Here is a 27796-nt window from a genome sequence, read left to right on the forward strand (position 1 = left end):
GTTAAACTTCCTGTAGAGCATACAGTTTTAACAGGAACTCCAGATGTCTAAAATAGTAAAGAAATATGAGGAACAACCTCTGAGGACAAGGTTCATGAGTACATGATTAACTACCCCACCCTTAGTTTCAAAGGTCTCGGAGGAGAGATAGGGAGATACAAACTATATGTGGCTTTGATAAGAATACCACACCTAGTGTCAGTCACATGATTTACATGGATAAGTTTGTAATTGTTTAAAAAATATTTTTTAAAATCTGAGAAATCTTCTATTTCTTAACTTTCACAATTTTCTTACAATACTCAGTAGACTATTTCACTTGAATATTCTTTACCTTTTTAAACATTTAAAAACAACTTACTGAAGTGCCTAAGTGTAATAATACATCAGAGCAAAACTTGAAGGGCTAATTTAATGAAGGGCTAATTTAGTTCTAAAGATCTTAGTAGCATAAAGATGCAGAGATAAGCCACAAAGACAAAAACTGGAAGATGGTGATCTGAAACAGAGAAAGGATCAAATTTGAGTTGCATTCTTATCTTAACTGCTATCAATGCTAAGTAAACTCACCATGCAACGTTAGCCAGCCCGCTAACCTTAACACAAGCCAGGCACAAGAACAGCAAAGACGCTGAGGTCTGTAAGGTTATTTTTGCTAACGACCACATTAATGGTCTTGATACTGGGCTGAATTTTTAATGCTTGTCCATTTCAAGACTTATCACGAGTCGCATGAACAGGTAGTGCTATACACTGTAACATGCAATTGTTGCTCCATTGAATGAGTTCTAGTGCAGACTAAGAGATGATAGGATCATGCTTCAGGGGTAGGGATCATCCAGCCAGGGGTAGGCAAAGATAAAAGTATTGGATAGACTTTGGATGATATAAAATTATATGACGAGTGAAAATGAGAGAGAAATTGTGTAGTTAGTGATGAAAGAAACTTGCTGACCTGTTGTCTGGATGAACTGTACAGATGATGCAAAGATGGTCCCCCATTCTACAATAACAACAAAAGTTTAACATATCTTACATCTTTTCTATACTGTCCACTAAAATTTCTTAATGGTGTTCCCTTTTCAGTTTTCAAGAGCAAAGCAAATTGTCCATCCTTATTGCCACATGAATGAACTGTAAAAGAGTACACCAGTCAGAGTTTTATTGCCTCCTATAATTTAAAACCATCAACTGTAATTTGTAGATTAAAACTGCAACCCCATGAAATGAAGTCTTCTGAAAGGATCAAACTTCTAGTTAATACAGTTAGCACTGTATTAGTTAGCACTCAAGCTGCTGCATTTTGAACCAATTAGAGCTTGTTTATAGACCTACCAGAGCAACCAGTGAAAAGGGCATTGCATTAATTAAACCTTAAAGTTAAAAATGCATGAATTTGTTTGTTAGCCTCTAAGATCAAATGTATTTTTTATTTTGGATATAATATGGAGATGAAGATAAGCAACTCTAGTAATATTGCTAATGTGTGTATTAAATAAGATGTTTTTAAGTTTTAACAATTAATTAAGCAGCCACATAAACAATGATTGGCCTGTTGTTCAGATATGGGTGGGATTTAGCTGGATAGGGTCTCTCTCTCATAACTAATGCAATTACGACCTCTGCTGGCTGATTGATGACGCCTGCACAGAGATGAGAAAAGAGTGCTCTCAGGGTGTGTTTCTCCGTACACAGTGCTGAGCTGCACTGTACTCATCAAAGTGTAGGTGATAAGATGCAAAGGGCATGCTGCCCACGTGTCAGAGGGCACGTGGGTTAACATTGTTCTCCTCAATCAGAGCAGGGATCGGCATTGGTGGAGAGGAAGCATGACACAACCGGGCAGTTAGACACGTTTAAAGGGGGAGAAAAAGAGGGAGAAAAGGCATTTAAAAAAAGTATCATTAAGTCACAGTACTAAATCTCTTGTTGCATGCTCAATAATCCAGATACACAAATCCACAAAGTTGAATCAGTTCATCTGGACACAAGTTTGTTGTAGAGATACATTTCGCCACTCAATCCAAGTGACTTCTTCAGTCTGAGCTGGTGGTGAATACCCCAACCTTATATGCAGCCGATTTGCATAACGACCAATCACCGCCCATTGCATAACAATGGAACCAGTGATCAGGTCCATATGCAAATCACAATGACCATTAATTACAATGGCCATGTGGCCAAAGGCACTTTCACACATGATTGGGGTATAGCTCCTATTACGGCATTGTAAGATGGTGAGAGATGTACTCTCAGGCCCCCTCCCCGGTTCAGAGATGGTTGTTCCCTCTTCACATAGATGGCCTCTTTGACTCCTGGTTCAAACCAGCGTTCCTCCTTGTCAAGGATCTGCACATCGTCATCATTAAATGAGTGGTCGCTGGCTTGCGGTGAGTGTAAACCACGGAGTCCTGTCCAGAAGAGGTTGATCTTCTATGTTGGGCCATCTGTTTAGCCAGTGGCTGTTTAGTTTCCCCGATGTACAGTTCCCGGCAATCCTCCCGGCACCTAACAGCATACACTACGGTTATATGGCGCAGTACTAAACCCTGTGTAAAACCATACTTTTGCAGTTTCAGAGCATTTAGCAGAAACTTTTATCCAAAGCAACTGAATACAGTTCAAGCAGTTGAGGGTTAAGGGAGCAGTGCTGAACCGACAACCTTCTCATCACTATTCCATTACCTAAGCTACCACTGCCCTAGCCACGGTGATCTATAGTACTGTGGCATTGACACAGACTGAGACAAGTAATTTTTGCTTTTTAATTGAAAACAATAAACAACAACAAACGGGCGGGGAAAACAAGTATAGGTTCACATTTCTACTCAAGGTTGTTTTACAAACACAAATGGGGTAGGGTCTTCATATACATTTAGCATCATGGCTAGAATGAACAATTATGCACAAATTGATCGAGAGGCCCTTAGCCTTGCGAGGGGCATAAAGAAGTTTCACCATTACCTTTATGGGCAAAGATTCACGTTAGTGACAGACCACCAGCCTCTGGTATCCATCTTTAACCCCAGGCAAGGAATTCCTGTCATGTCAGCCACCCAACTGCAACGATGGGCATTGTTCCTTGGGGCTCACTCATACGACATTGAGTTTAAGGGTACAAAGCAACATAGTAATGCTGATGGCTTAACACACCTGGCGCTGCTGACAACTGAGGAAGAAAAGACTATAGTGCGAGACCCAGCAGATGTGTTCCATACAACACTAGTGGAACAGCTACCAGTGACTAGTGCTGAGATTCAAAGAGAAACACGGAATGATCCTACACTATCCAAAGTGTATGACATCACAGTACGAGGTTGGCCTGCACATGGAAATGCCATGTTTCCTGACTTTTCTGCAAGACGTGATCAACTTTCTGTTTGCCAGGGAACCCTACTGTGTGGATCACGTGTAGTAGTGCCCTCCAAGCTTTGCACTAGAGTACTGGAAAGTCTACATGAAGGTCACCTTGGCACGGTCAAAAAGAAAAGCCTGGCCCGTGGTTACGCATGGTAGCCGGGAATAGACAGACAGATTGAGGACATCACTAAAAACCTGTCCAGGATGTCACAGCGTTCAGAACACACCCCCACAGGCACCCTTACACCCATGGGAGTGGCCGTCTACACCATGGCAGAGTGTGCATATTGATTTTGCTGGACCATTCATGAACTCCATGTTCTTAATAGCTGTGGATGCCCACTTAAAATGGCCAGAGGTCATACAAATGAAATCCACAACCACAGAAAAGACTATTTCTGTACTGAGAAACATATTTTCCAGAAACGTCGTTTGCCTGAAAAAATTGTGAGCGACAATGGCTCGCAGTTCATTTCAATTTAAACTTTTCATAAAAAATAATGCCATTAAGCACTTCAAGTCAGCACCACACCATCCCGCAACAAACAGCTTAGCAGAACGGTTTGTTCAAACTTTTAAAAGGTCAATTAAGGCCATGAAAAAAAGAAAACATCTCTCTTCAGCATAAAGTGGACAATTTCCTCTTTGTGTATCGGAACGCTGTCCATTCAACTAACACCTGCAAAGGAAAGTTTGCCCGCAGAAGAGAAAACGCTCCAGGTTCCAACGCGTTACCCAGAAAGAATCAGGGCACCACCTAAAAGACTGAACTTATAATGGACTGTCTTATTCAGGCCTACAGGTGGCTGTAATAAAGTTATGGACTGTTTCATTTCAAATGTGACCTGTAAAGCAAAATGTTTGTTGCATCTTTAAGTGTTGCAACAAGTTGCTGAATAAGTTAATTATTCCGACGTGTAATATCAACCTAAAAGGGGAGGAGTGTAGTGTTTAATAAGGATCTACTTCTTTTAGCGGAAGCACACCCTTGTGTAATTCGCTTTGCACATTGATACGTTGTTGGTAAAAAAAAAAGTAAAGTTCATCTAAGTAATATCTTCAACTCTGTGTGTTCGTGATTATTTTAATATGTAGTCGTAAGACACGACAAGCAGTACTTGCAATTTATCACTGTTTCTCCACATTATATTTCTGCCAACACTTCCTCACAAACCGGCTGTAACCACCACAGCGCAAAACACCAGCATCTCAAGCTTCACCACTTTCTTTTCCAGTTTGCATCTGCAAACTAGAAGCTCCTTTAAACATAAGTGTTTTAGAACATTCTTCTTCCTCTATTCTCCCTACATCTCAGCCTAGACTGCCACATGTTTTAAAATTTAATTACCAAACATTTGCCTTACCCATTCTGCTTCGGTAATGGCACCCAGGTGGTGCATCAGGATATTCCGCTAATGCACCAGCGCTGAGATTCTGAACTCCTGAGTTCGAACCTCAGCTCTGCTACCGGTTGGCTGGGCGCTCTCTAGTGGGCATAATTGCAGTGCCTGCAGCAGACAAAATTGGCCATTTAAAGTCTGCGGGAAGGCTAAAAGTCCGGACTGATGTGGGTGGGGTCTTCGACACTGTGTAAGGACCTTGGTTGGTAGCCCGAGGCATCTGTACAGAAAGTGGAGGAGCGCGGAGATCAGTGCGTGGCTTCACCAATCGTGTGGGTGAATAAGAAGGGGTCAGTGTACTGCGCACACATCAGAGGGAACGTGAGGCAAGCAAATATACCCTCCTCTGACACAACCAGACACAACGCTAAAAACGGTAAAATGCATAAACAAAAAATAGCAAAACAAAGTAATGCATATAGAACTTTGAGGAAACGTAAAAAATAATAAACCGCCATTTTTTAGATCAATGAAATGTGTCAACACAATGACGTTCTGACACAACCACCACACCTTAACTTTGGCAAACCCCTACCCACAGACAGCTCTAGCAATGACATAACCTTTTCAACAACAAGAAAAACCTTGCTTGACAAAGCAATCTTCACAGCATCCAGTATTGTCCAGGGGTCAGAAAAAATGCCATCCTTCACTACAACCACACACCATGCCCTAATTAGTACTACCACAGTTACCACAAATAATTAGCCATTCTATTTATCCAACTTCCTCCCCTTTACCTCTATTCATGCTAGCCATCTTTATCCCACATCTAACAGCAAGCTACAAGATGGATAGATACAATCAGAGCATAAATTAGTTATTTAGGTGTTAGTTAGGATTTTAACATTTAAGAAGTGGAAAGAGTCTCCAGCTTTAAGTTTCTGGGGACCCACATCGCAGAGGACCTCACCTGGACCACAAACACCACTGTTCCAGTCAAAAAAGCTCAACAGCGGCTATATTTTCTGAGAACACTCAGGAAAAACAGCCTGGCTACAGAGCTTTTGGTGACGTTCTACCACTGCTCTGCTCTACCACTGCATACTGACGTACTGTATCAATGCATGGTATGCCAACTGCACAGTAGCAGACAGAAAAGCCCTCCAGAGCGTAATACACACTGCCCAAAAGATTATTGGTCGGTCTGTGCCCACACTGGAGGACATCTTCAGAACTTGCTGTCTAAACAGAGCAAGAGGGATTCTGAAAGATGCAACTCACCCTGGACATACTCTCTTTTCTCTGCTTCCATCTGGAAGACGTTATAGGGTCTTAAAGACACACACCTCCAGACTGAAAAACGAAAACAGTTTTTCCAAGTGCCATTGTTGCATTAAATAAATACTGCCCTTCTACCCCCCCCCCCCCCCCACCACAATATCATAAACTGAGGTGCAATAACTTTACAAAGCATGCAATAATACTGTTATTTGTACATGTGCAATACTGCTACACTTCTTCTTTTTACAGTTCTTATTTTGACAGTTTTTTCTTTTTATACGTTAAGACCTTAATATTTTTTGACTTAATTGTTGTGTATTTTTTACCGTTTTAAAATGTATGTGTAAGCACATGTTTTTGTTTCTTTTTTTCCAAGAATTTTTTTTTTTTATTATTATAGGTGTCGATTACACTATTGCATCAGTTTTGATGGTAGGTAAGCTGGGTAAAGTGTTGAATTTTCCCTCAATTACAACTTGGTTGATAGTTAGCTTGTGAGAATTTTCTCGTGATCCTGAAGGTTTTTTTGACCATCCCTGAGGGATGACAGGATGAACAAGCAGCAGGTTTTTAATTTTAATACTAACCACTTATGTTAACCATTCATATACTCAGACTAAATTAATCATGTATGAGACAAAGTCATGAAAGGGGGAAATGATGGAGTAAACTGAGCAAAAACTTTAAATAGAATAAGTAATTGGAAAAGATTTAAATATCTTAAAGGCCTCTATTTGGAACTGTTAAATACTGAAACCATGAATCTCATGGCCTGTTAACGAGGTGGCAGGGCTTGTTAAAAGATCAAAACACATGTAGGATTAAAAGGGCTGAACTTACTGTATTTGTTAAAAGAAACCTCCTGCAATATAAAAACAGGTTGAGGTCCCTGTATTTAAAAAAAAAAAAGTGAAAACAACAACAAGAATAGAAAGTGTCGGTGAGATCACTGTATTTAAAAAAAAAAAAAAAAAGACATTAATTTGCACACCTGCTTGTTGTAGATACGGGTGGTCAAATGGGTCAGAAAGATGATGTAAAAAGTTGTTTTATGGACATGATTGGTATTCAAATTAAAAGATTAAATGCAAAAGAAAGGCAGGATGATTAACTTCCTGGCATAGAAAAAGATATAAAATAAGTATCGAATTGATGCCCAGATGTGATCATATCTCAAATAAAGCATTGATCCTTTTTCTCTTTAACTGAATCCAGTCTTTGGAGTTTTTCTTTAACAGTTTTTGTATTACTTTAATAGTCGCGGTATGAGGTCACTCAGGTGGCGCAACGGTAAAAACGTACACTAGCACACCAGAGTTGGGGTTTCGAATACATTGTATCGAATCTCAGCTCTGCCTTTCCGACTGGGCTGGGCGGCTGCATGAACAACGATTGGCTGTTGTTCATAGGGGTAAAAAGTCGGACTATAGGTTCTCATAACTGGTGCAACTGCGGCCCCTGCTGGTTGACTGATGGTGCCTGCACAGGGCTGAGGAATAATGCTGATGGGGGTGTGGCCCTCTGTACACAGTGTCCGTCAGTGTATGAACTCGACTCGTGCAGGTGAAAAATGTAGTCTTCCTTCAATTGCTCAGTAAATTGCTATGGGTAATGGCGTCTGCTAAATGGCAAAAATATATTTATATATGTTTGGTCTTAAATCATGCCTATACATGGTCTAAATCATGACTTTGAAACAGGCTTTATAAATGTACATTACACCACATTTATATTATTGATGTATTTCGTTATTTTTGTTTTGGTGAACATGTAAGTCAATTAGAGTGTGTAGGGTGTAAATATCAGATGTGCGGTAATCTGAAAAAAATACAATCCGACAGTTGCTCAGGACACTGTGTTTCATAAGAAAGTCGATTATTTTGAGTTAATGATACTGCAGAAAACCTTTCCAAGGTTACAGGTCACATAGATTTGACAGTTGGTGATGGCAAATTTATTTCCATTTTTAAAAATAGGTGTTATTAAGCCTTGAGTCCACATGTCAGGTAAGTATCCGACACTAAGAATCATTAAGAATAGTTATCCAGTGGTGGATAGAGTACCTGAAACCCATACTTGAGTAAAGGTACAAATATCTTACCAGAAATTAATACAAGTTAAGTCACCTCTTAGAATATTACTTAAGTAAATATGTTTAATGTACTAAGGAATCGGATAAACATAAGAGGCACTTCATCTGATATGAAGAAACTTTCACACTGACATATGCAAACATTTTTTGTAAATATGGCCACAGGTGTTCCTGTCTGTCACTACCATGTTGCTGCTAGCATCCGACATGCATGGAGTTGGGTGGTAATCAAAATGTATCCATCGCTTTTAAAGAACTTGTTTGCACTTGAACCATTAATATGTTTAACCATTTATATAACTTTCAAGCACAGATCAAAAATTTGTGCTTGCTTGCTTGTAGGGGTTTAAATATTTGACAGATTTTTTTTTCTGTAATTCATCTTTAAATTTTTATTTATGCTTGGGCATTTTTAAAAGAAGTGTGAGACAGCGGGATCTAAAGAGAAAGGTGAAATCAGTGCAAAAACACACACAGAATATCAAACGCAGACTACAAAAGGTGAATTTTTGGTGATTTAGAAATCACAGCCAGACACATTTTAGGTCCAAAAAAAGAGAACATGTCTTGAAAAAAGAGGACGTACACTCTAAAAAGTAATTCAGATGGCCTTTAACCAGTACTTAAATATATGCACTGCTGTATGACAAAAAATTAAGTTACATTATATTACACAATTTTTTACTTGCAGTTGTTATTTTATTGAGTTCTGATAACGCACAAATTATAAGTGTTGTTTCAACACACTATAATGAATCACCTGAACTTAAGATATTGGGTTGAACAATAAAGAACAAAATTTAGCTTCTAGCAACTTAAAATACATACACTGTACGACTTAATTTTCTCAGTAGTTTAAATTCGCCCCGCCCACACGGACAGAAACGGTCTGTGTTTTCAAGGCGCCCTTTCTTCACTGTGGAGTGAGTCTTTCACAAGCAAGGTGGGCATTCTAACTGTTACAAACAATTTTTGACCTATATATCTACAGATTTCACTTTTGTGATTTGAATAATTTGCCCGCTTTGCAGTTGAAGGTCGGCAGGCACAAACTACAAGAGCGAGAGAGCGGGAAAGAGAGAGTTTGAGTGCTATGCAAATTAGCTAGCTAGCTTTTCTTCAGAGTGGCATGGACCAACACACCATTTGGTGTTATAAACTGAGTAAAACTTGACTTTTTCATGGATTAAAATATTTCCAGTGACATAAAATTTCCCTGGTGAGCTATTAAAAACTTATTTTTTGTCTAGTCTATTTTACGATGTTTGTGTAGCAAAAGTAGCCAACAACTATGCTAAGGTTGGCTAGCTAATTATTACGTGTTTGCGTTCTAGGTAAAAATAAACTAAACAATAAACATTACTCATTTGTTTAATGCATATAATTTTTAAAATACTGATTTTACAGACTGATATGTGGAATTTGTTTTTTCATAGTTTTTATTGTTGTCCACTAATGGGATTTGTTAAAAGTAGATGTGTTCTGTAATAAATGATTTTTGGTAATAATTCATGTTTCCATGTTCTTGTATCATTGTTTAAATTGTTTTACATTCAGCAAATTCAGTGCAATGCTAACAAACATTCAAATTAATGTTTAGAGATATTAGGCTACAGGATGTTGGATCAACGTAATTCTACGAGCAGTTGGCATAACTCAAAAAGACTAATGCAAAATGTTGCCTTGATTTTTTCTGTTGACCCAATGTTTTATTTAGTATTAAAACTTTTAAGTTAAATGAATATTAAATAAAACATTGGGTCAACAAAAAAAATCAAGGCAACATTTTGCATTAGTCTTTTTGAGTTATGCCAACTGCTTGTAGAATTACGTTGATCCAACACAATATTTTAGGTTTTCATAATTCAGTAAAAAGCATTTTTAAATAACACTAACTTAAAAATATGTGTTCATGTTGACAGTTATTAAGATTGTGTAATTTAAAATATTGTGTTGGGTCAACGTAATTCTAGGAGAAGTTGGCATAACTCAAAAAGACTAATGCAAAACGTTGCCTTAATTTTTTTTGTTGACCCAATGTTTTATTTTTTAGAGTGTATGGTCACCCTAAGTAACGAGTAATAATTTTGCGTAAGGTAAGTGTATCAGAGTAAAAGTATACATTGTATTTAGGAAGTGTTGTGGAGTAAATGTGAGAGTTGACGGAAATGAAAGTAAAGTACAAATACTCCAAAAAAATACTTTGTTACATTACACCACTGCTGTTAGGGTATGTGGATTTTTTTTTTTTAGTGCTGCTAATTGTTTTTTTGGAAGTTTTCTGTGTTGTTTTGGGCCCATCTGTATGCGTTGTTAATGCTATACAGCTTACTGTGCTAAGATTGTGTAGTAGAATTAGTTTATGTTCTGTCGATGAACAGTAATTTTGGCTGTGGTCAGATATGGGTGTAAGTGGTTTTACCATGAATGCACTGATAGATGAAGGATACAAATCTGTAATTGTAAAGTCTACAGTGCTTTTGCCCAGAGGTGAGCAAAAAGTGTGCCTGCCCAATGTCTCCCCTAATAACTCAGGCTTCAAGAGAACTGTAGCAAAGCTTTTCGTTCTTGTTTATCTGCTGGTTGGAATTGTGGCGAGGAGGGTTTGTAGTGTTCCAGGGGTATTGGTGTCCAAATATATTATTGCTTTCTTGCGCTGTAATGAAGTCAGTATGTGTGTTTGGGTTTCCACAGATCAGCACATTTGCCTCGACCTAAAAGTTGCAGATCTCATTGTGGAGCGAGGTGAAGATCTCCTCATTGTAGTATGGGGAGTTTCTGGAGTTAATGTATGCTGCACAAAGGATATGTCTTTTGGCATGTACAGTGTATCACAAAAGTGAGTACACCCCTCACATTTCTGCAGATATTTAAGTATATCTTTTCATGGGACAACACTGACAAAATGACACTTTGACACAATGAAAAGTAGTCTGTGTGCAGCTTATATAACAGTGTAAATTTATTCTTCCCTCAAAAAAACTCAATATACAGCCATTAATGTCTAAACCACCGGCAACAAAAGTGAGTACACCCCTAAGAGACTACACCCCTAAATGTCCAAATTGAGCACTGCTTGTCATTTTCCCTCCAAAATGTCATGTGACTCGTTAGTGTTACTAGGTCTCAGGTGTGCATAGGGAGCAGGTGTGTTCAATTTAGTAGTACAGCTCTCACACTCTCTCATACTGGTCACTGAAAGTTCCAACATGGCACCTCATGGCAAAGAACTCTCTGAGGATCTTAAAAGACGAATTGTTGCGCTACATGAAGATGGCCAAGGCTACAAGAAGATTGCCAACCCCCTGAAACTGAGCTGCAGCACAGTGGCCAAGATCATCCAGCGTTTTAAAAGAGCAGGGTCCACTCAGAACAGACCTCGCGTTGGTCATCCAAAGACGCTGAGTGCACGTGCTCAGCGTCACATCCAACTGCTGTCTTTGAAAGATAGGCGCAGGAGTGCTGTCAGCATTGCTGCAGAGATTGAAAAGGTGGGGGGTCAGCCTGTCAGTGCTCAGACCATACGCCGCACACTACATCAAATTGGTCTGCATGGCTGTCACCCCAGAAGGAAGCCTCTTCTGAAGTCTCTACACAAGAAAGCCCGCAAACAGTTTGCTGAAGACATGTCAACAAAGGACATGGATTACTGGAACCATGTCCTATGGTCTGATGAGACCAAGATTAATTTGTTTGGTTCAGATGGTCTCAAGCATGTGTGGCGGCAATCAGGTGAGGAGTACAAAGATAAGTGTGTCATGCCTACAGTCAAGCATGGTGGTGGGGATGCCATGGTCTGGGGCTGCATGAGTGCAGCAGGTGTTGGGGAGTTACATTTCATTGAGGGACACATGAACTCCAATATGTACTGTGAAATACTGAAGCAGAGCATGATCCCCTCCCTCCGGAAACTGGGTCGCAGGGCAGTGTTCCAGCATGATAATGACCCCAAACACACCTCTAAGATGACCACTGCTTTATTGAAGAGGCTGAGGGTAAAGGTGATGGACTGGCCAAGCATGTCTCCAGACCTAAACCCAATAGAACATCTTTGGGGCATCCTCAAGCGGAAGGTGGAGGAGCGCAAAGTCTCGAATATCCACCAGCTCCGTGATGTCGTCATGGAGGAGTGGAAAAGCATTCCAGTGGCAACCTGTGAAGCTCTGGTAAACACCATGCCCAGGAGAGTTAAGGCAGTTCTGGGAAATAATGGTGGCCACACAAAATATTGACACTTCAGGAACTTTCACTAAGGGGTGTACTCACTTTTGTTGCCGGTGGTTTAGACATTAATGGCTGTATATTGAGTTATTTTGAGGGAAGAATAAATTTACACTGTTATATAAGCTGCACACAGACTACTTTTCATTGTGTCAAAGTGTCATTTTGTCAGTGTTGTCCCATGAAAAGATATACTTAAATATCTGCAGAAATGTGAGGGGTGTACTCACTTTCGTGATACACTGTATGTCTTTGCTGATTTTAAGCCAATTATGGTATTTTCGAGATTATAAAGGTATTGTCTTTAAACCTGATTTCTGGGAAAAGGTTTCTTTGTCTGTGGAACAGTGGATGGTGGATCTACACCAGGTTTTGTGAAGGATTATGATATCAATATCTTTTTTTGTGTTCTCTCTGAATTATACCCAAACAGTGAAGATTTCATGCCCTAAATGTTCTACATTGATATAGATAGTGGTATCATTGTCCAAGTTTATGATAATTACAATTTAATTACTTTTACAATTAGGGATACAGCTAAATAAAATTCGACTTTTTATATAAAAAAGTGAGTGGTGTAATTTTAGGTCTGTGTTAAGGTTGAGCAACTGTTTGATTTCTCCCAGTTCTGAAGCACAGTCAATTGCTGTTTTTTTTACTGCTCCAGCATAGCTCAGCTTCTCTGGCTTTTGGGTGGGGCCGGTCTGTTGGGTCATGTGCCTGGGTCATGCTTGCTTGTTGGTGTTGGTTTTCCATTGTGTCAGGCCAGCGCTGCTCCCCTCTGCTAGCAATTAAATGTTGCTGGTAGTGCTCCGCTTGTCCTGGTGTGGCGTTTGGTGTGGCTTAGGTTGTCTGTCAAAGTGATGCGAGTTGCTGTATTTGTGTTTGCAATTGGAAGAGTTTGATTTGTAGGTTGTATGGAGTGATAAGTTTCTGGCTGTGCAGGGTGTGGCTATGGCATGGGGGGGTTGCCTCGCTGTATGTCGTGGGGTTTCCTGGCTGGCACTGATGTCCTGCAGTTGTTCTGTCAGGCATTTCAGAGTCTTTTCTTGCTGCTGTAATTTCTCTCAGGGTCTGCAATTCCCGCCATAGAGCTTCTCTGTCCTGCTGGAGTTCCTTTACTTCTCCTTTCATTTCTACCAGTTTTACTTCCTGTATGAAAAGGAATTGTCTGAACTGGGACACTGTACTTTCCAGTTCTTTAGTATATGCCATGCCTTTTTTGTTTGGTGAGGTTCCTTTTCATACCCCTCTTCCTGTGTCTGGTTTATGGTGCACTCAATAATTATTTTGTTGGATGTATTGCTCCTCTTGTTTGTTTCCATCTCGCTTGATGACTGGTCATCTGCTCTTTTTTTGCTGATCGTCCTTTCTTTGGAGATGATAAGAGCCCCCAACTTGCAGTTCACCTCAGTCTCCAACTTTTCTTTTATCGTGTCCTCTTGTATAGTGCTGAGGCTGGCTTCATTTCTGGTTACTGCCCTTTTCCTTTACCACAATGTGTCTACCGTTGGTCAGAACTTGTTTTTTGCGGAGTTTGACGTGGGTGCAAAGAGCTTTGTGCCATGCATCGGCTCGTTTTGTCTATAACATTAGGCTGGTAATGGTCTCTCTGTCTCCTGTCAGTGTCCAGTCCAGAGTGTTTTTTGTTTTTTTATTAGGATTTTTAAAGTCATGTTTTACACTTTGGTTACATTCATGACAGGAACGGTAGTTACTCATTACACAAGGTTAATCAGTTCACAAGGTTATATTGAACACAGTCGTGGACAATTTAGTATCTCCAATTCACCTCACTTGCATGTCTTTGCATTGTTGGAGGAAACCGGAGCACCCAGAGGAAACCCAAAAGGACACGGGGAGAACATGCAAACTCCACACAGAAAGGACCCGAACTGCCCCACCTGGGGATCGAACCCAGGACCTTCTTGCTGTGGGGCGACAGTGCTACCCACTTAGCCACCGTGCCGCCCTCCTTTTCCATGAACGGTCCCTTTCTTCTTTTGGTTTCTTTTGTTGTTTGCTGTTTATCCTCTAATTTTTGCCTTTGTCTTTGTTGCCGTCCTATATTAAGGTTGTTTAGTTTTTCTTTATTCTGATTTATCCCATTTAAAACAACTTAAAAAGTAGTCTCTCTTTCTCTCTCTCTCTACTAGTCTTCTTACGTACCCCTTCACCGAACTCTGTACAGCCACCAAACACCTCTGGGAAGCCAAAAACTTATTTTAAGACTTCAGCTGCAGTTAGTTAGTGCAAACCGTTGTCTGATTCTCCACTTTATGATCCACCAAATGTTTTCCACAAGCAGGCCAGTTAAACACATGCTCTTTATGTCTATGAAGCCACACTGTTGTAGTGCATACAGAATGAGAACTAGCATCATCTTGCTGAAATAACCATAGACATTCCTGGGAACAGATGTTGCCTTGCTGGCAACACATCTATCTAAAATTTACAACACCTCAAATGTTGGCCATGGCAGCTTTTGCTTATAAAAGTCTGGAAGATCCTTTTTGTCTTTGTCACAGAGAACTCAGTGACCTTTTTCAAGAAAACAAGTTGAAACAGACTCATCAGTCCATCTGAGTTAAGCTCAGGCCCTGATAACTACATATAATTAATGTTTGTCAGCAAGACAGACATTAATTGTTTTCTCATTGTGTAACAGAGTTTCAGGATGCATTTCATGATGAATATTGAAGGTCCAATGTTTACAATAAGAATACTTTGCACTAGCATGTACCTTTCTTAGACTTTTTACAAAATGCCCACAACAATAGTTAAAATTGCCATTCAAAAAAATACACCAGGATTTCAGAGTTTCCACATTTTAATTTTTGCATGGACTTTGAATAGGAAAAACATTGTTAAGGACAGCTGGGAAACTTTTTCCAACCTCCAGTAAAAAGGTACAATATATGCTGGATCTAAGCAAAATCTCTCATACTAGAAAAAGCTGTCTCAGTCACAGTTCCTCCAGTAATATAATGGCCTGAAATGGAACTAAAACATACCTAAGAAAAAATGAGTACAAAACATTGGAAAGCTTTAAAGTGGTAGCTTTAAGTCTTAAAAGTAATCCTATTTGTAAGTTGAATGATTGCATATATAGTTAAAGATAGACATTTTATCCATGTTATTTGATTAATTGCTTAAAGGAAGGTTAATAAACAGTCTATAAATTAACAATGAACTGTAAATACCTTATACAGTGTCATTAATAAATGTTTTAATTATTTGTCACACTACATGGTTTTAGCTTCCTACACACGTGCAGTAAGACAAAGACGCCATAAAAACATTGTTCTTAAATGATCATTTTATTTATTTAAGAAAACAATATCACATGAATAAGAAAATTATTTAACACCAGTTTGTGCCATGTTAGAAGCAATAACTGCAATCAAACACTTTTGGTAACTGGTTCTTAGGTTTTCACATCATTGTGGAGGAGTTTTGCCCCTTCTTCTTTGAAGAATAGCTGTTAATTTAAATGGCAGGCTTTCCTGTTTAAGGTCCTGCAACGGCATCTCAATGAATTTCAAAGCTATAATTTTATAATTGTAAAGGTTCCTCTAAGCCATTTACACAAAGGCTTGTGCTTTATTGTTCTTTCATAACCCAAGCAAAGAATCCCCACACCATCCCACTAACTGTTATGATGTTTTTATTGTGGAATGCTGTTTGCTTTGTGCCAGATGTCATGGTTCCAGTGTATGGCAATTTTCTTTTTTACTTTTGACCCATTAGTCCACAAAAGCTTAGAATACTAAAAGTGATTTTTGACAGGTTTAATGCTTCTTTTGGTTAACAGTGCTGTTTGCCTTGCAACTCTCTCATGGATACCTTTGTGTCCATTTTCTTTCTAATAGTGGAATTATAAAAGCTAATCTTATCTAGGCAACTGCAGTTTGTCTGGGTTTTCATGACTTCTTGGATAAGTTGTAATTGTGCTTTTAAGTTAGACACACACAGACCTAAGGCCATTAATGATAAGACAATCATGTTAAAAATGTATTTAGTTTTTACTCATGTAGTTACAAGTGTTTACACTTGTTTACCCATCTTATTTGATTCTCACTACACACTTTTGTGATAATAAAGGCTTGCATAACTGTGGTGCAGGATTATAATTTGAAGCACACACTATATGAATTCATAGGGTACAGGTCAAATTACTGGTCACTCAGTAAGCAAGGTTTGCTTTTACAAATAAGTAATTTCTTGCTAATATAATGTATATTCATTAAAAAATTTACACTGAATGTTATCTTCTTCATTTATAAAGCCTGGGCAATAATATGGAATTGCCCCCATCTTTTGCAGCTACAATGGCCACTGCTTTTCTGGGGAGGATTTTTACAAGATTTAAAAGTGTGCCTGTGGAAGTTTGTGCCAATTTAGTCAATGGAGCATTAGTGAGGTGAGGCAATTTTGATGGACATTAAGTCCTGGTTTGCAACTGACATTACAAATAATCCCAAAAATGTTTTAAAGTGGTTAAAAATCAGACTTTATGCAGACCACTCAAGTTTTCCGAAGCAAAATTCCTCAAGCCAAGTCGTTATGAACCTTACTTTGTGCAAAAAAAAACACAATCATGTTGGAACAGTAAAGGGTTTTCCCCAAGCTGTTGACACAAAGTTGGAAGCATTATTTATTTATCATTGATTTCATACAAGTCCTAGAAATGGTCTTGAACACCTTAACCTGAAATGCTAGTGCACTGCTCAGTGATTTTAGTGTACTTTGCTCTCACCTTTTTGTGGTCATTTTGGCTGGGTCATTTTTCCTGCTTATGTGTGGTTGAGCTTGATCATGGTCCTTCTTACATACTAGATTTTAAGAAATCTTTTCAATTTTGTCATTTTTAATTTTAATTTTGTCACCTTAATAAAATAGATACAAATCCTACACTGACATATAAACATATAACTAACCATATAAAAATGATTGGGGTCATTAACTAATGGTTACTTTTCCAAAGCACTCTACATACAGTATGTTTATAATAATATGGATCTTTATTAAACATATACAATGTTTCCTTTATTAGTAAAATAAAATTGTATTTACTTTTTCCAACATGCAACTGTTCTGCTCAGCTATAAGCAAACATAACTTTTCTCATAGTAAAGATGTGTTCTATAGTGACACTCAGAACAGTCTGTTAAAATGAGATTACTGCTAAAATTAAATACAGTAAAATATATTGGAAGTGCAAGGAAACATTTATTAGAATAACATCTTACAATTAACCTAAAATTGCGTAATGTTATTTAACTAACTGTGAACAGTATAATGAACTAAAATAGTATTTTGGAGTATGTATAAAACATTTTGTATTAGCCATCAATCATGACTTCAATGATTAAGTTTACCCATTAAATTAGCAATTCATATTTTAGATTGGTCTATTCCTATAACCTGTATAAAAAACCAAAATAATTAATAAACATTTAAGAATACAAATCAAACACAATTACATTCTAAACTGACCCAAGATAATAAAAAAAACAGTTATTTTATTACTCTATGTTTATGTAATTACATTCACCTATTTCAGAAAGGCACAACAGCGCCTTAACTTTCTAAGGAGACTCAAGAAAGCCTACTTGTGTCCCAGAATACTTGTGGACATTTACCGCTGTACCATTGAGAGCATTTTAACAAACTCCATCTCTGTGTGGTACGGCAATTGCTCCGCAGCTGACCGGAAAGCTCTCCAGCAGGTGGTTAAAACCACCCAACGCATCACCGGCAGCCAGTTACAGTGGCACTATTGCACTACTTGCACCTTTCACCTTCCATTACTCTGTAAATGCATATTAGTCTATACACTGTACAATCAACATTATCTGTTTGATATCAATATTATCTGTTCAAAATCAACATCATCTGTTGAATATTCTTAACTTACGTCTCCTCATTTCACTTATCTGGTCACTTCTGCACTTTAACTGTAATATATGTAAATAATCTCTATCTTGCACTTCTGGTTAGATGCTACTGCATTTCGTTGGCTTTGTACTTGTTTACTCTGCACAATGGACAAATTACAAATCCATTTATAAATTAGTTTTAGGATGCTTATCCTCAGTGCTGGATTTCTGTAGATATGTCACTGATTTATCTAAAAGACTGTCACATCCTATATTTGTTATATTTCATCATCAGTTGCTGCAGGCAGTATTGCTTTATTTTTTATACAAAAATCTGATCACATTTTAGCTGCTTGGAGCAATAAAATTTATTGAAAATGTTTGTGTCTTTGAAAAAATTTATTTAATGTTTTCCTTGAATTACATAATTATAAGTGCATTTGTATATTAGAACATTAGCACATGTGCAGGACAATAATTTATACATGTAATGATTTGGTCATTAAATTAACTGCAGTGCAAAATGAAGAATAAAAAACCAAAAACAAAAATGTGATACTGTTTAAATGTTTTGGAGCCCACTTAATATTAGGGGTAAATGTTGATTGGATGAAACTAACCAGCAGCATAAACAGCTGTGTGCACATTTAGGGCAGTTATGATACAGTGTTGTATACCACATAGCAGTAGTCTGTGTCATTCATGGCTTAGCTTTTGATCCTGCTTTGACGAAACGCTGAGATTTTTGTCTGATCAACTGATTCTGCTGATGTGCAACCTGGGCATTTTGGATGGCATTTCGCAGTTTCTGTGGACCAAAAGTCAGAGCAGTATTCAGGTTAAAGCGATTTAGCAAATATTTCTTATGCCAATAATACAATTAAATAAATAAATATCAGGTTAATGACTTTCAATGACTTTTCAATTTACGTTTTAGCTTCATCATCATGTGTTGGCGAACAGAACTGAGTGTGACTAATAGAGACGGAAGAGTTTTAACAAGACATGAACTGAAGTCAGATGTAAAGCTGTTTAAGGATCACATCTAGGGTCATTAAATCTAGGGTTTAAATCGCCATTGCGGTATTAAACACAGAGAAATACCAGAACTTGAATGATGCAGAGTGCTCACATCTGAAGCTTTGCTAGCTAAACTGCAAAAGCACTTTTTATTAAGTCTTACACATCCAGGACTGGATCAGTCAAGACCAGCTTTGTGATATCTAAAAACTATATCCAACAATAACAAAGGACGAAAAACAGCAAATTAGGTAATTAGACTCCAAACAAATAGCGATAAATGTATGTGTAAAGTGAATTTAAAACCTGCACATTTTGTTCATACCTATTTTCGAAAAAGTTTATTAAAAAGTAAACTAATGTTGATGTGTGTAATGAGTAACTACTGTTTCTGTCATGAATGTAACCAAAGAATGTAAAACATGATGTTAAAATCCTAATAAAACAAACAAACAAACTCTTGACAGTAACAGCGTATTAGAACTGTAAATTTAACTGGCATTTTAAAAAGAGATACAATTAAAACTGAGCAGAAGATCAGCCTATTAGTCCGGCCCTCCACAACAGTCCCAGTTTCTTATGTGGCCCCTTCAAAAATGTCATTGCCCACCTCTGCCTTAACCCAACCCTGCTGGACTTATCTACAAACCCCATTTCTGGAACAGTTCAACTTTTATTTAACTGACAAAGGTACATAGAAAAGATTTCCAGTTTATTTAAAGACCAAAATATAATGTAAATATAAAATAAATATAAACAAATAGAAATAGATTTAATGCCTAAAAACTTTGGGACAGAAAAAGGTTGGGACAGAGGCATGTTTAACACTGTGTTTACATCACACGTCTTTTTTCTATTTATGCATTTTCTCCCCATTTTTCTCCCCCTGTAGTCATATTTTACTCCCCGATTTGTATTTTTCTTCTGCTGCATACCTCCACTCCTGGTTTAGGACAGCAGCAACCATTACACATAATCTTGATGGCAGGATAAATCCAAACATACTTTTACGTATTAGTTGTACCTTCACACATATTCAGGACCCACATGCCATGGGCACTGATGCACCTCGTACCATGACATATGTTGGTCTTTGCACCTTTGACTGATAACAGTCTAAATGGTTTTTTGCATCTTTGGCACAAAGAAAGCCACTTCTTTTTTCTGAAACAAGCTAAGAGGTGGACTCATCTGGCCACAGCCCATTTTCACTTTTCTTTCAGTCCATTTGACATGAGCTTGTGTCCAGAGCCATTTAAGTGTAAAATTGATAATTAATTTATTTTGCTGTGTTACGTCACAACTGTCAGAATTCCTTTAGCCCATGTAGCTATATTTATCTCAGGAGTATGATGGTTTTTCATGCAATGCTACCTTAGGGCTCTAAGGTCAGGTACATTCAGCACCAGTTTACAGTCTTGCCCTTCACAGACTAAAATTGTTGTATTTTCCTTTTATACAAACACATATGATACTCTCACTGAACACCAATTCATCTGCTTATTGTGGAATGTTTAAACTGTGTAACATGAATATTTTAAACTTTTCACTCTTTTTTTTGCTCTTTTTTTGCAACTTTTTTGAGTGTACATGACATCAAACTTGTTTCTATTCACAAAATAGAAACTGGTCAGCCAAAATAATAAAATAAATTCCTTTGTATTTTTGTCAGTTAAAATTTTTTTTGAAAATGAACAAATCCCAGATTCTTGTTTTATTGCATTTTATAAAACTGTCTCAAATTTTATGACAATAAGGTTTGTATATTGAATCAAGTACCTGGTTTTTAAACCTGACTGTTGTCCATTTGTACTAAGGTAAGGAAATGTTTACTGAGGAGGCTCTTGTTGCTTTGGATAAGAATGTTGTAAATGTAACCTTGCTACTTTTATAATCTACAAGTAACAATATTAATAACTATAGTTTTAAATTGTCCAACAAGCTCAAGTGTCACAATATGTTTGGCCAAATAGATTAATTGTAAATAATAAAAAGTTAAAAACAACAATATTAATTGTTGTATAAGGTATTAGTATTTCACAACCAGTGACAAACTGAATCCATTTAAAATTATTTTACCTCAGCCGTGTCTGCTTGTTTTAGGTGTAGTAATCTCACTGGTAACTGCTCATCTTTCAAGATTTTTAGTTTGTTTTGCTCCTAAACAAGAAACAAATCTACATTCATTTAGAAATTCACATAATGTAGCAAAAAATTTTAACTGTGAAAGATGTTTTCACTCTGCACCTTGAAATAAATCTTTAAATTTCCTTCTTCCACACATGGAGGCTTGAGAAAATGCTCAAAATGACACTCCCATTCTTTACTGAAATGACCAATCAAGTCGATCTCTTTCACACACATCACCCTCCTGCATTAGAAACATGTCAGTTTACACAAACACAGCATTTCAAAAAGAAGCAGTAGATTCAAACTACTACCTTATAAAGTAACTGTATGAAAAGAAAAAAAAATGTTCATTGTATTTAGCTGCACGATAACTGCAATAGCATTAGCATATCAATAACTAAACACTAAAAAGTAGCACCCTGTGCCACATAATAGATTGAATTTTTTTCAAATTAAGTTACTATTTTTTTAAAGAAAAAACTGTCAGCGTTAATGCATTGGCATACAATACTTATCTGCATATTTACTGCAAAAGTTTAAGTACCTATTGGTGACAATAATGTGGGTTTTTTTCTGACCAGGGTACTCATAGAGCTCTCTAAAGAACTCTCCATCCAGTTGTTTAATCTCTGATCTCTGAAAAACACAAACTTGGTCAAACATATAACCACACTTTAGAAAGACCTAACTCATACTAACTTTATCATATTATGCAACATGTAAAAGGTAGGATAATATTTGTAACCAAGAAATCCTCCTGAATCCAAATAAAACACACTCTGGCCATGATATACTGACAAATGTTTATTTCAGATGTCATGACTATTTAGGAAAAAAATCAATAAAGCAAAAATAAATAAAATAAATATCAGGACCCCTACCCCCTATTAAAATATTTCTAAGACAGGACACTCACAATAGCAAGTTATGTCAGACATTATGAACTGTTACATTTAAAAAAACATCAATTTGGCCATGCATTCAGAATTATTGCAAGTCACTGTAATATTACTTTGTAAATATCAGTACGGACATACATTCACACAGGTTATGCATCAATGAAACATTTTAAAGAACTGATTTATTTACATCATTAACATAATATATTATTTTATGTTCTGGATAAATTCTTCATTTGTAGTGATAGACCTATTAAAATTCTAATTTTTAAACAATCATGTTATAATTAACCACCAGTAGACAACCAATACAGCAACAGCTTCCGAATGTGTGCTATGAATCATTCTTTTATTTAACTTAAAACCCACTATTCCTTCTCAGGCTGCATGTAGGAAATGACAGAAGAAACAAGGACAACATTAGAGCTTGAAATATAGATTTATATTTATTTATAATACCTATTCATGCAGTGCATTCAATATAATGCTGTTAATAGATCTCACCTGGAAAAGGTCATAGCCCTGTGACTCTTGTTGGTTGTATGGTCGGATGATACCATCTTCTTGAATAAGTCGGACAGGACGAAGCTTTGTCACATCCTCTGTTGACTCAGCCACTCTGTCAATCAAAATGCTCAGTTACTCCCTGTTACAATCTGAATCTGCTATCTAGTGACTCCAAACTGTGCCATGAAAAATTGTTTTAGACAGATATGCATATTTTTGATATGCAAGAATTTTTGATTGTGTAAATATCACTAGGAGTCAAATTGTAACTTGAATGTCATACCATATAACCACAGCATGAAACAAGTCACTATATATATTAATATGGTGTAATTGTGAGTACCGTGTGCATCCTTATTTGTTTTCTCACCTTATGTTACCTCTACATTGAAGGCATGGAATAATAAGGACATACGGAAAGAGATAGTTTAAACTTCTAAATGTTTAATGTCCTTAATAATGAATGAATGGTTGTGGATCTTACAAAAAATCAGGAGGGGCTCTAATGGCTTTGTGGTAGCAGGAACACATAAGCGAGCACCTCAGTTATATTTTTTGCTGCTCATTTGTTGAGGAAATGGAAAAAAGCATTAGTATTATTGGGTTACTTGAAACTAAGCTTTCATGGAGATGGGAATGCTTTTTTGCACTGGCCAGAAGGATAGGATACATGTGAGTTTTGGACTATAGAAATACAGACCGCATTAGAGAGTCCAGCATCTTAACAGTGTAATGAACTAGTGCAGATCTGAAGAGCAGCACAGGCAAAGACAGTATGCATATTCTAAAATACACTTAAAATAATAGTGATTTTTTTATGCCAGAAATGCTTGTGTTAAATGGTGTATTAGGGGTAGAAACATACCCAAAAATAACCCATAATTTTGACCTATGCTTACAACGTTATATTTTTATTATTGTTGTTTTTATTTTTATAGTGTTTTTCTTTTTCAAAACATGTATGGCCAAACATGAGCGGGCACCCCCGGTAATGACTGAGTTGTGTTTAGCGGCAGTCATTTCTAATGTGTATAAAATCAATTACGTAATAAAAAAATTAGATGCCTTTACCACTGTTGCAACAGTGCATTTAAATTTTTTGCATTTAGCAGACACTTTATTCAAAGCAAATTAAAATTGTGACAAAATACAATGCAAGCATCTGATGGTTAAGAGCCTTGCTCAGGGGCCCAACAGTGGGGCTTGAACCAGTAATCCTCTGATTACTAGGCCGTACCATAACTGCTGAGCTACCACTGCCCACCAACCTCCCAGGAAGATGAACACACACTTTTGGCCATATAATTCACTGCTTCTCTCCATGCTGTTCTGCTCATCAGACCATAATTAAACACTCCAGCAAAGGGGAAGGTCATTTGCCAATGATGGGGAGTTCAATGGGGGATTTTAACAAATATTAGAAAATGTTTATTGAACAGTAACGTATGTCAGAATAATGCAGTGTAACACATTTTGCATTCTTCATCACCCATGATGCAGTGTTGTTAATCCTGTTTACTTACCAGTCTTTGAAAACATTCAAACAAGCAGATTGTAATCACTGGTAATACAGGCCCGGCAACATGGGGAGCATGAGGGGTTATGCCCAGTCACTTAAAATATTTGTTCGCTAAATTTACCTCAACTCGATATTAATAACTATATTGTAGACAGCAGTAAAATTATTAAGTTCATTAACAACATAAAATAAAGCGTAGTGTATTTTTACAGAGCATGTGAAGAAAACCAGGTTAACTCAATTTGGCCGGCATTTTAAAAAGGCAGCAAACATTTTTCTTTGAAGGTTTAACATTAGATTAAAATGGATGCAGCACTAAAGGTAACAGTAAAGTTTACTGGTCTGTTTGCTGTGGTGGAGTTTTAAGCTTGTTGTTATTACTTTTTGTGATGGTTGCTTTGAGTAATGGTGATGTTGTCTAGCAAAACACTGTAGCTGGTGTTTTTTTACTCCAATTTAGCTATTTACATTCATGTTTATCATTTCATAACAATGTTTTTGTAAGCTGGGTGTTTGCATTTGTCCATTTTCTGCTATTAAGTTACTTAGTTAATTTTAATATTTGGTTCAGAGGCAGAATTAATTAAACAGTGTGATACTGGTGTTGCCTGACACTGCTCAAGGTATTTGTGTCCCCTTTGTAATTTTTCTAGCTCCTTGCCAAATTAATCTTTTTGCCGGGCCTGTGGCAATATTAACCCTAAGCAAGTTAATATGAAAAAAACATTCATGATGACCATATCCATCTAATGTAATCATTTACATACCAATACACACATATACTCACTGAACTAAAAGAACCAAACAGATCAAGCTATTAACTTATAAGAAAAAAGAGGCACAACATTAGTAAAATGGAGCAAAAACAAATCAACACACAAATATGTCAGGACAAAGAAAATATAAATTACACAAGAAAAGTTGCTGTTTAACATAAACTTATTTTACACATGTACGTTTACCCGGTATTTTACCAGTAATTTACTGGGTCAAGGTCATGTGTCAAACACCAGTCTAATGTGTGAGTAGACCGACTCTAGTGAGTGAGTGAGTACACAATTTTCATGTAGTTACCAAGTAAGGCTTATAGTATACTGTTGTTAGTACATAGAAGGCAATCCATTATCCATCTCACACCTGTTAATAAGTAACTGCCCTCTTAATAACTGGTTTCACCCTAGACTTGCCCCAGTATCTATACGAGCTGCAAGGATTTTATTTAGGCCACTTTAGGCCAAAATTATACATTAGCTGTTAGTTTGTTATAGCTGTTATTTGTTATGTTTTTACTACAAAATGCTGTATTTGCTTTTCAGCAAACATAATGAGTCTCCCAGTGTCGCTGTGAGTGACAACCTACTTAGTTGGTCGGTGTTTCGGTGCCTATATCCCTTTCTAATTACGTATTGCATGTTTTGTGTGTATTCTGACTACCTGGACCTCTGCTTTGCTCTTATTAAAATTGTCTGCTGCTTTGATAACAAGCCTGGATAACAACGTCAAAGGCCCTCCTGAACAAATAGAAATAAGCCTTTTAAGGCAAGAAACAAGAAACAGCTAAGAGGCGTACAGAAGGTACTGTCCAGCCATCACCCCAGACCCTCAACCTGCCAAGCTCCTAATAATACAACTCCTGTCTGTCCAGCCATTAAAACATCATCTCATACCACAGCTATTCACATACATTAGATCAGGTCAGCAGCACCCATGCAGTCCCCTTCCCCCACTTTATTTACATGTATATATTTATACATGACTGTGCTCCTGTGCACAAAGCAAGGCATGAGGAATAGCTTGGTTTAAAGAAACTCCAATGGCCTGCACAGAACCCTGACCTCAGCCTCAGTCAAAACAAAGAAAATATAAATTACACAGGAAAAGAAGCTATTTAACCTGACCTCAGCCTCAATGAAAAGTTCTGGAATGACCTGGAACATCAGTTGAGGCTTTCTCCCAGCCAAACGAATGCTATCTTGACTAAATGTAGTATTTGCATGCTGCATCAATAGTCATATTTATAAGCTCTTGTAATCTTGGTTATTGTAGTACACAAATATGTATAGTGCAGGAACCTCCCCATTTTTGTTTGTGTACTGTTAAATCTTTATAGTGTGTATTACCATTGTTATGTCAAGATAGTGAGGTTCAAATTTCATTTGGAATCAAGAGTATCTATCTAGAATATGTGATATAAAACTCTGATTTGCAAAATAGTTCAATGTCACAATGTTTAATAATGAAGAAATATTAACCGTTATAAAAATGCAGTAATAGATGAAACCACAAAGAAGCAATTACTTTGAAATTGCTGTATATTTTAGATTGTTGTGTTTAAAATGTGTAACCTTGGTTTCAGTACCTGTGTGAAACAGTACAAAAGAGCTCTTTCAAAAGTTTCTCTGTACTTTATTTTTAAAAAGCATATTTTCCCCATAGGAGATGAGTAGACTTTTACCACTGTGTTACTTCACATAAAATACAGCCTTACCAGCTGGTTATTAGGAACACTTGTAAACCAGCAAATTCATGTATTTATTCAATTAACCAGTCATTAAACAGTAGCGGAATGTTTTAAATCATAGCATTGTGTCTAGAATAGTAGGTAATAGTCAAATGTACAATGGAGAAATATGTGAACTGAGTGAAGTTACTGGTTACTGGTTACTGGGACCAGATGGGCTCATTTGAGTATGTAGGAAATATATGATTTGTGATTTTAATGTGATTTTTATGCACAACAGTCTTAAAGGACATATAAAAGTGGCCATGCTGGTTTAAGCTGGCAAAATTATTGATGATACTAATAATAATCACTCTTTACAGAGTAGAAAATCATTTCAGAACAGCAGCAGAAAACTATACTGGGTTTCACTTACTTGTCAGCCAAGTCCAGAAATCTGGGGATAAACTGGGTACAGGCTCAGTAAAACTAGACAGTCGAAGATTTAAAATAATGTTCGTCTGGTTTAATGAATTTTACTTTCTGCTTTGTTGTACACATCGTAGGGCCAGAATTTGGCATAAACTTGATATATCCATGAAACCAATCTTGTGTTTAGGTTGTTGGTGGTGTAATGGTGTGAAACATGTTTTCTTGGCACACACTGGGACACCCAATATCAACTGAGCATTGATTGCCATAAACTTTTATGTTTTATGAGTATTGCTACTGACCACATGCAACTCTTTACGGCCACAATTTACCACTTTAATAATATACTACATCACAAAGCAGCGTCTGTGTACCTCAGTGGCCCTCCTAGTCATTAGACCTGACAAATCTGTAGCAATAAAGCAATCATTTCAACATGGTCGAAAATCCCAGCATTAATGTTTTCAACACACCATGAAGTTTCTGCCAAAAAAAACAGACTATTTTTTAGAACTAAAGAGGAGAGAATCATACAGAATTTTAGTATGGTGTTCCTGTGAATGCTTAGTGTATATCACTGTGGGTATTCTCCTCTTTGATGCGTAGTTGCAATTTAACATGTAAAAGATGTAGTTTTTAGAACTGTGTAAGTCCATAAAAAACATAACTG

At 37.1% G+C, this 27796-nt stretch overlaps 1 protein-coding gene across 4 annotated transcripts in view; it reads right to left on the bottom strand.

Annotated features, from left to right (window-relative positions):
- Nucleotides 1-18559: 18559 nt before the first annotated feature.
- Nucleotides 18560-27796, bottom strand: part of vps13c (vacuolar protein sorting 13 homolog C) — a 139764-nt gene continuing 130527 nt past the window's right edge. For 3 of the 4 annotated variants that reach the window (XM_063012860.1, XM_063012859.1, XM_063012862.1), the window contains 5 exons: nt 22733-22847; nt 21874-21965; nt 21447-21570; nt 21279-21359; nt 18560-18987 (listed from right to left, as the gene is read on the bottom strand). In XM_063012860.1, the coding sequence (XP_062868930.1) occupies nt 18880-18987; nt 21279-21359; nt 21447-21570; nt 21874-21965; nt 22733-22847 (520 nt within the window). In that variant the 3' untranslated portion in view covers nt 18560-18879. Of the gene's footprint in view, nt 18988-21278; nt 21360-21446; nt 21571-21873; nt 21966-22120; nt 22612-22732; nt 22848-27796 lie in introns of those variants that run through there. The other variant, XM_063012861.1, reaches the window with a different exon arrangement.

Source organism: Trichomycterus rosablanca, chromosome 17 (genome assembly GCF_030014385.1).
Source record: "Trichomycterus rosablanca isolate fTriRos1 chromosome 17, fTriRos1.hap1, whole genome shotgun sequence".
In the NCBI taxonomy this organism is placed as follows: domain Eukaryota; kingdom Metazoa; phylum Chordata; class Actinopteri; order Siluriformes; family Trichomycteridae; genus Trichomycterus; species Trichomycterus rosablanca.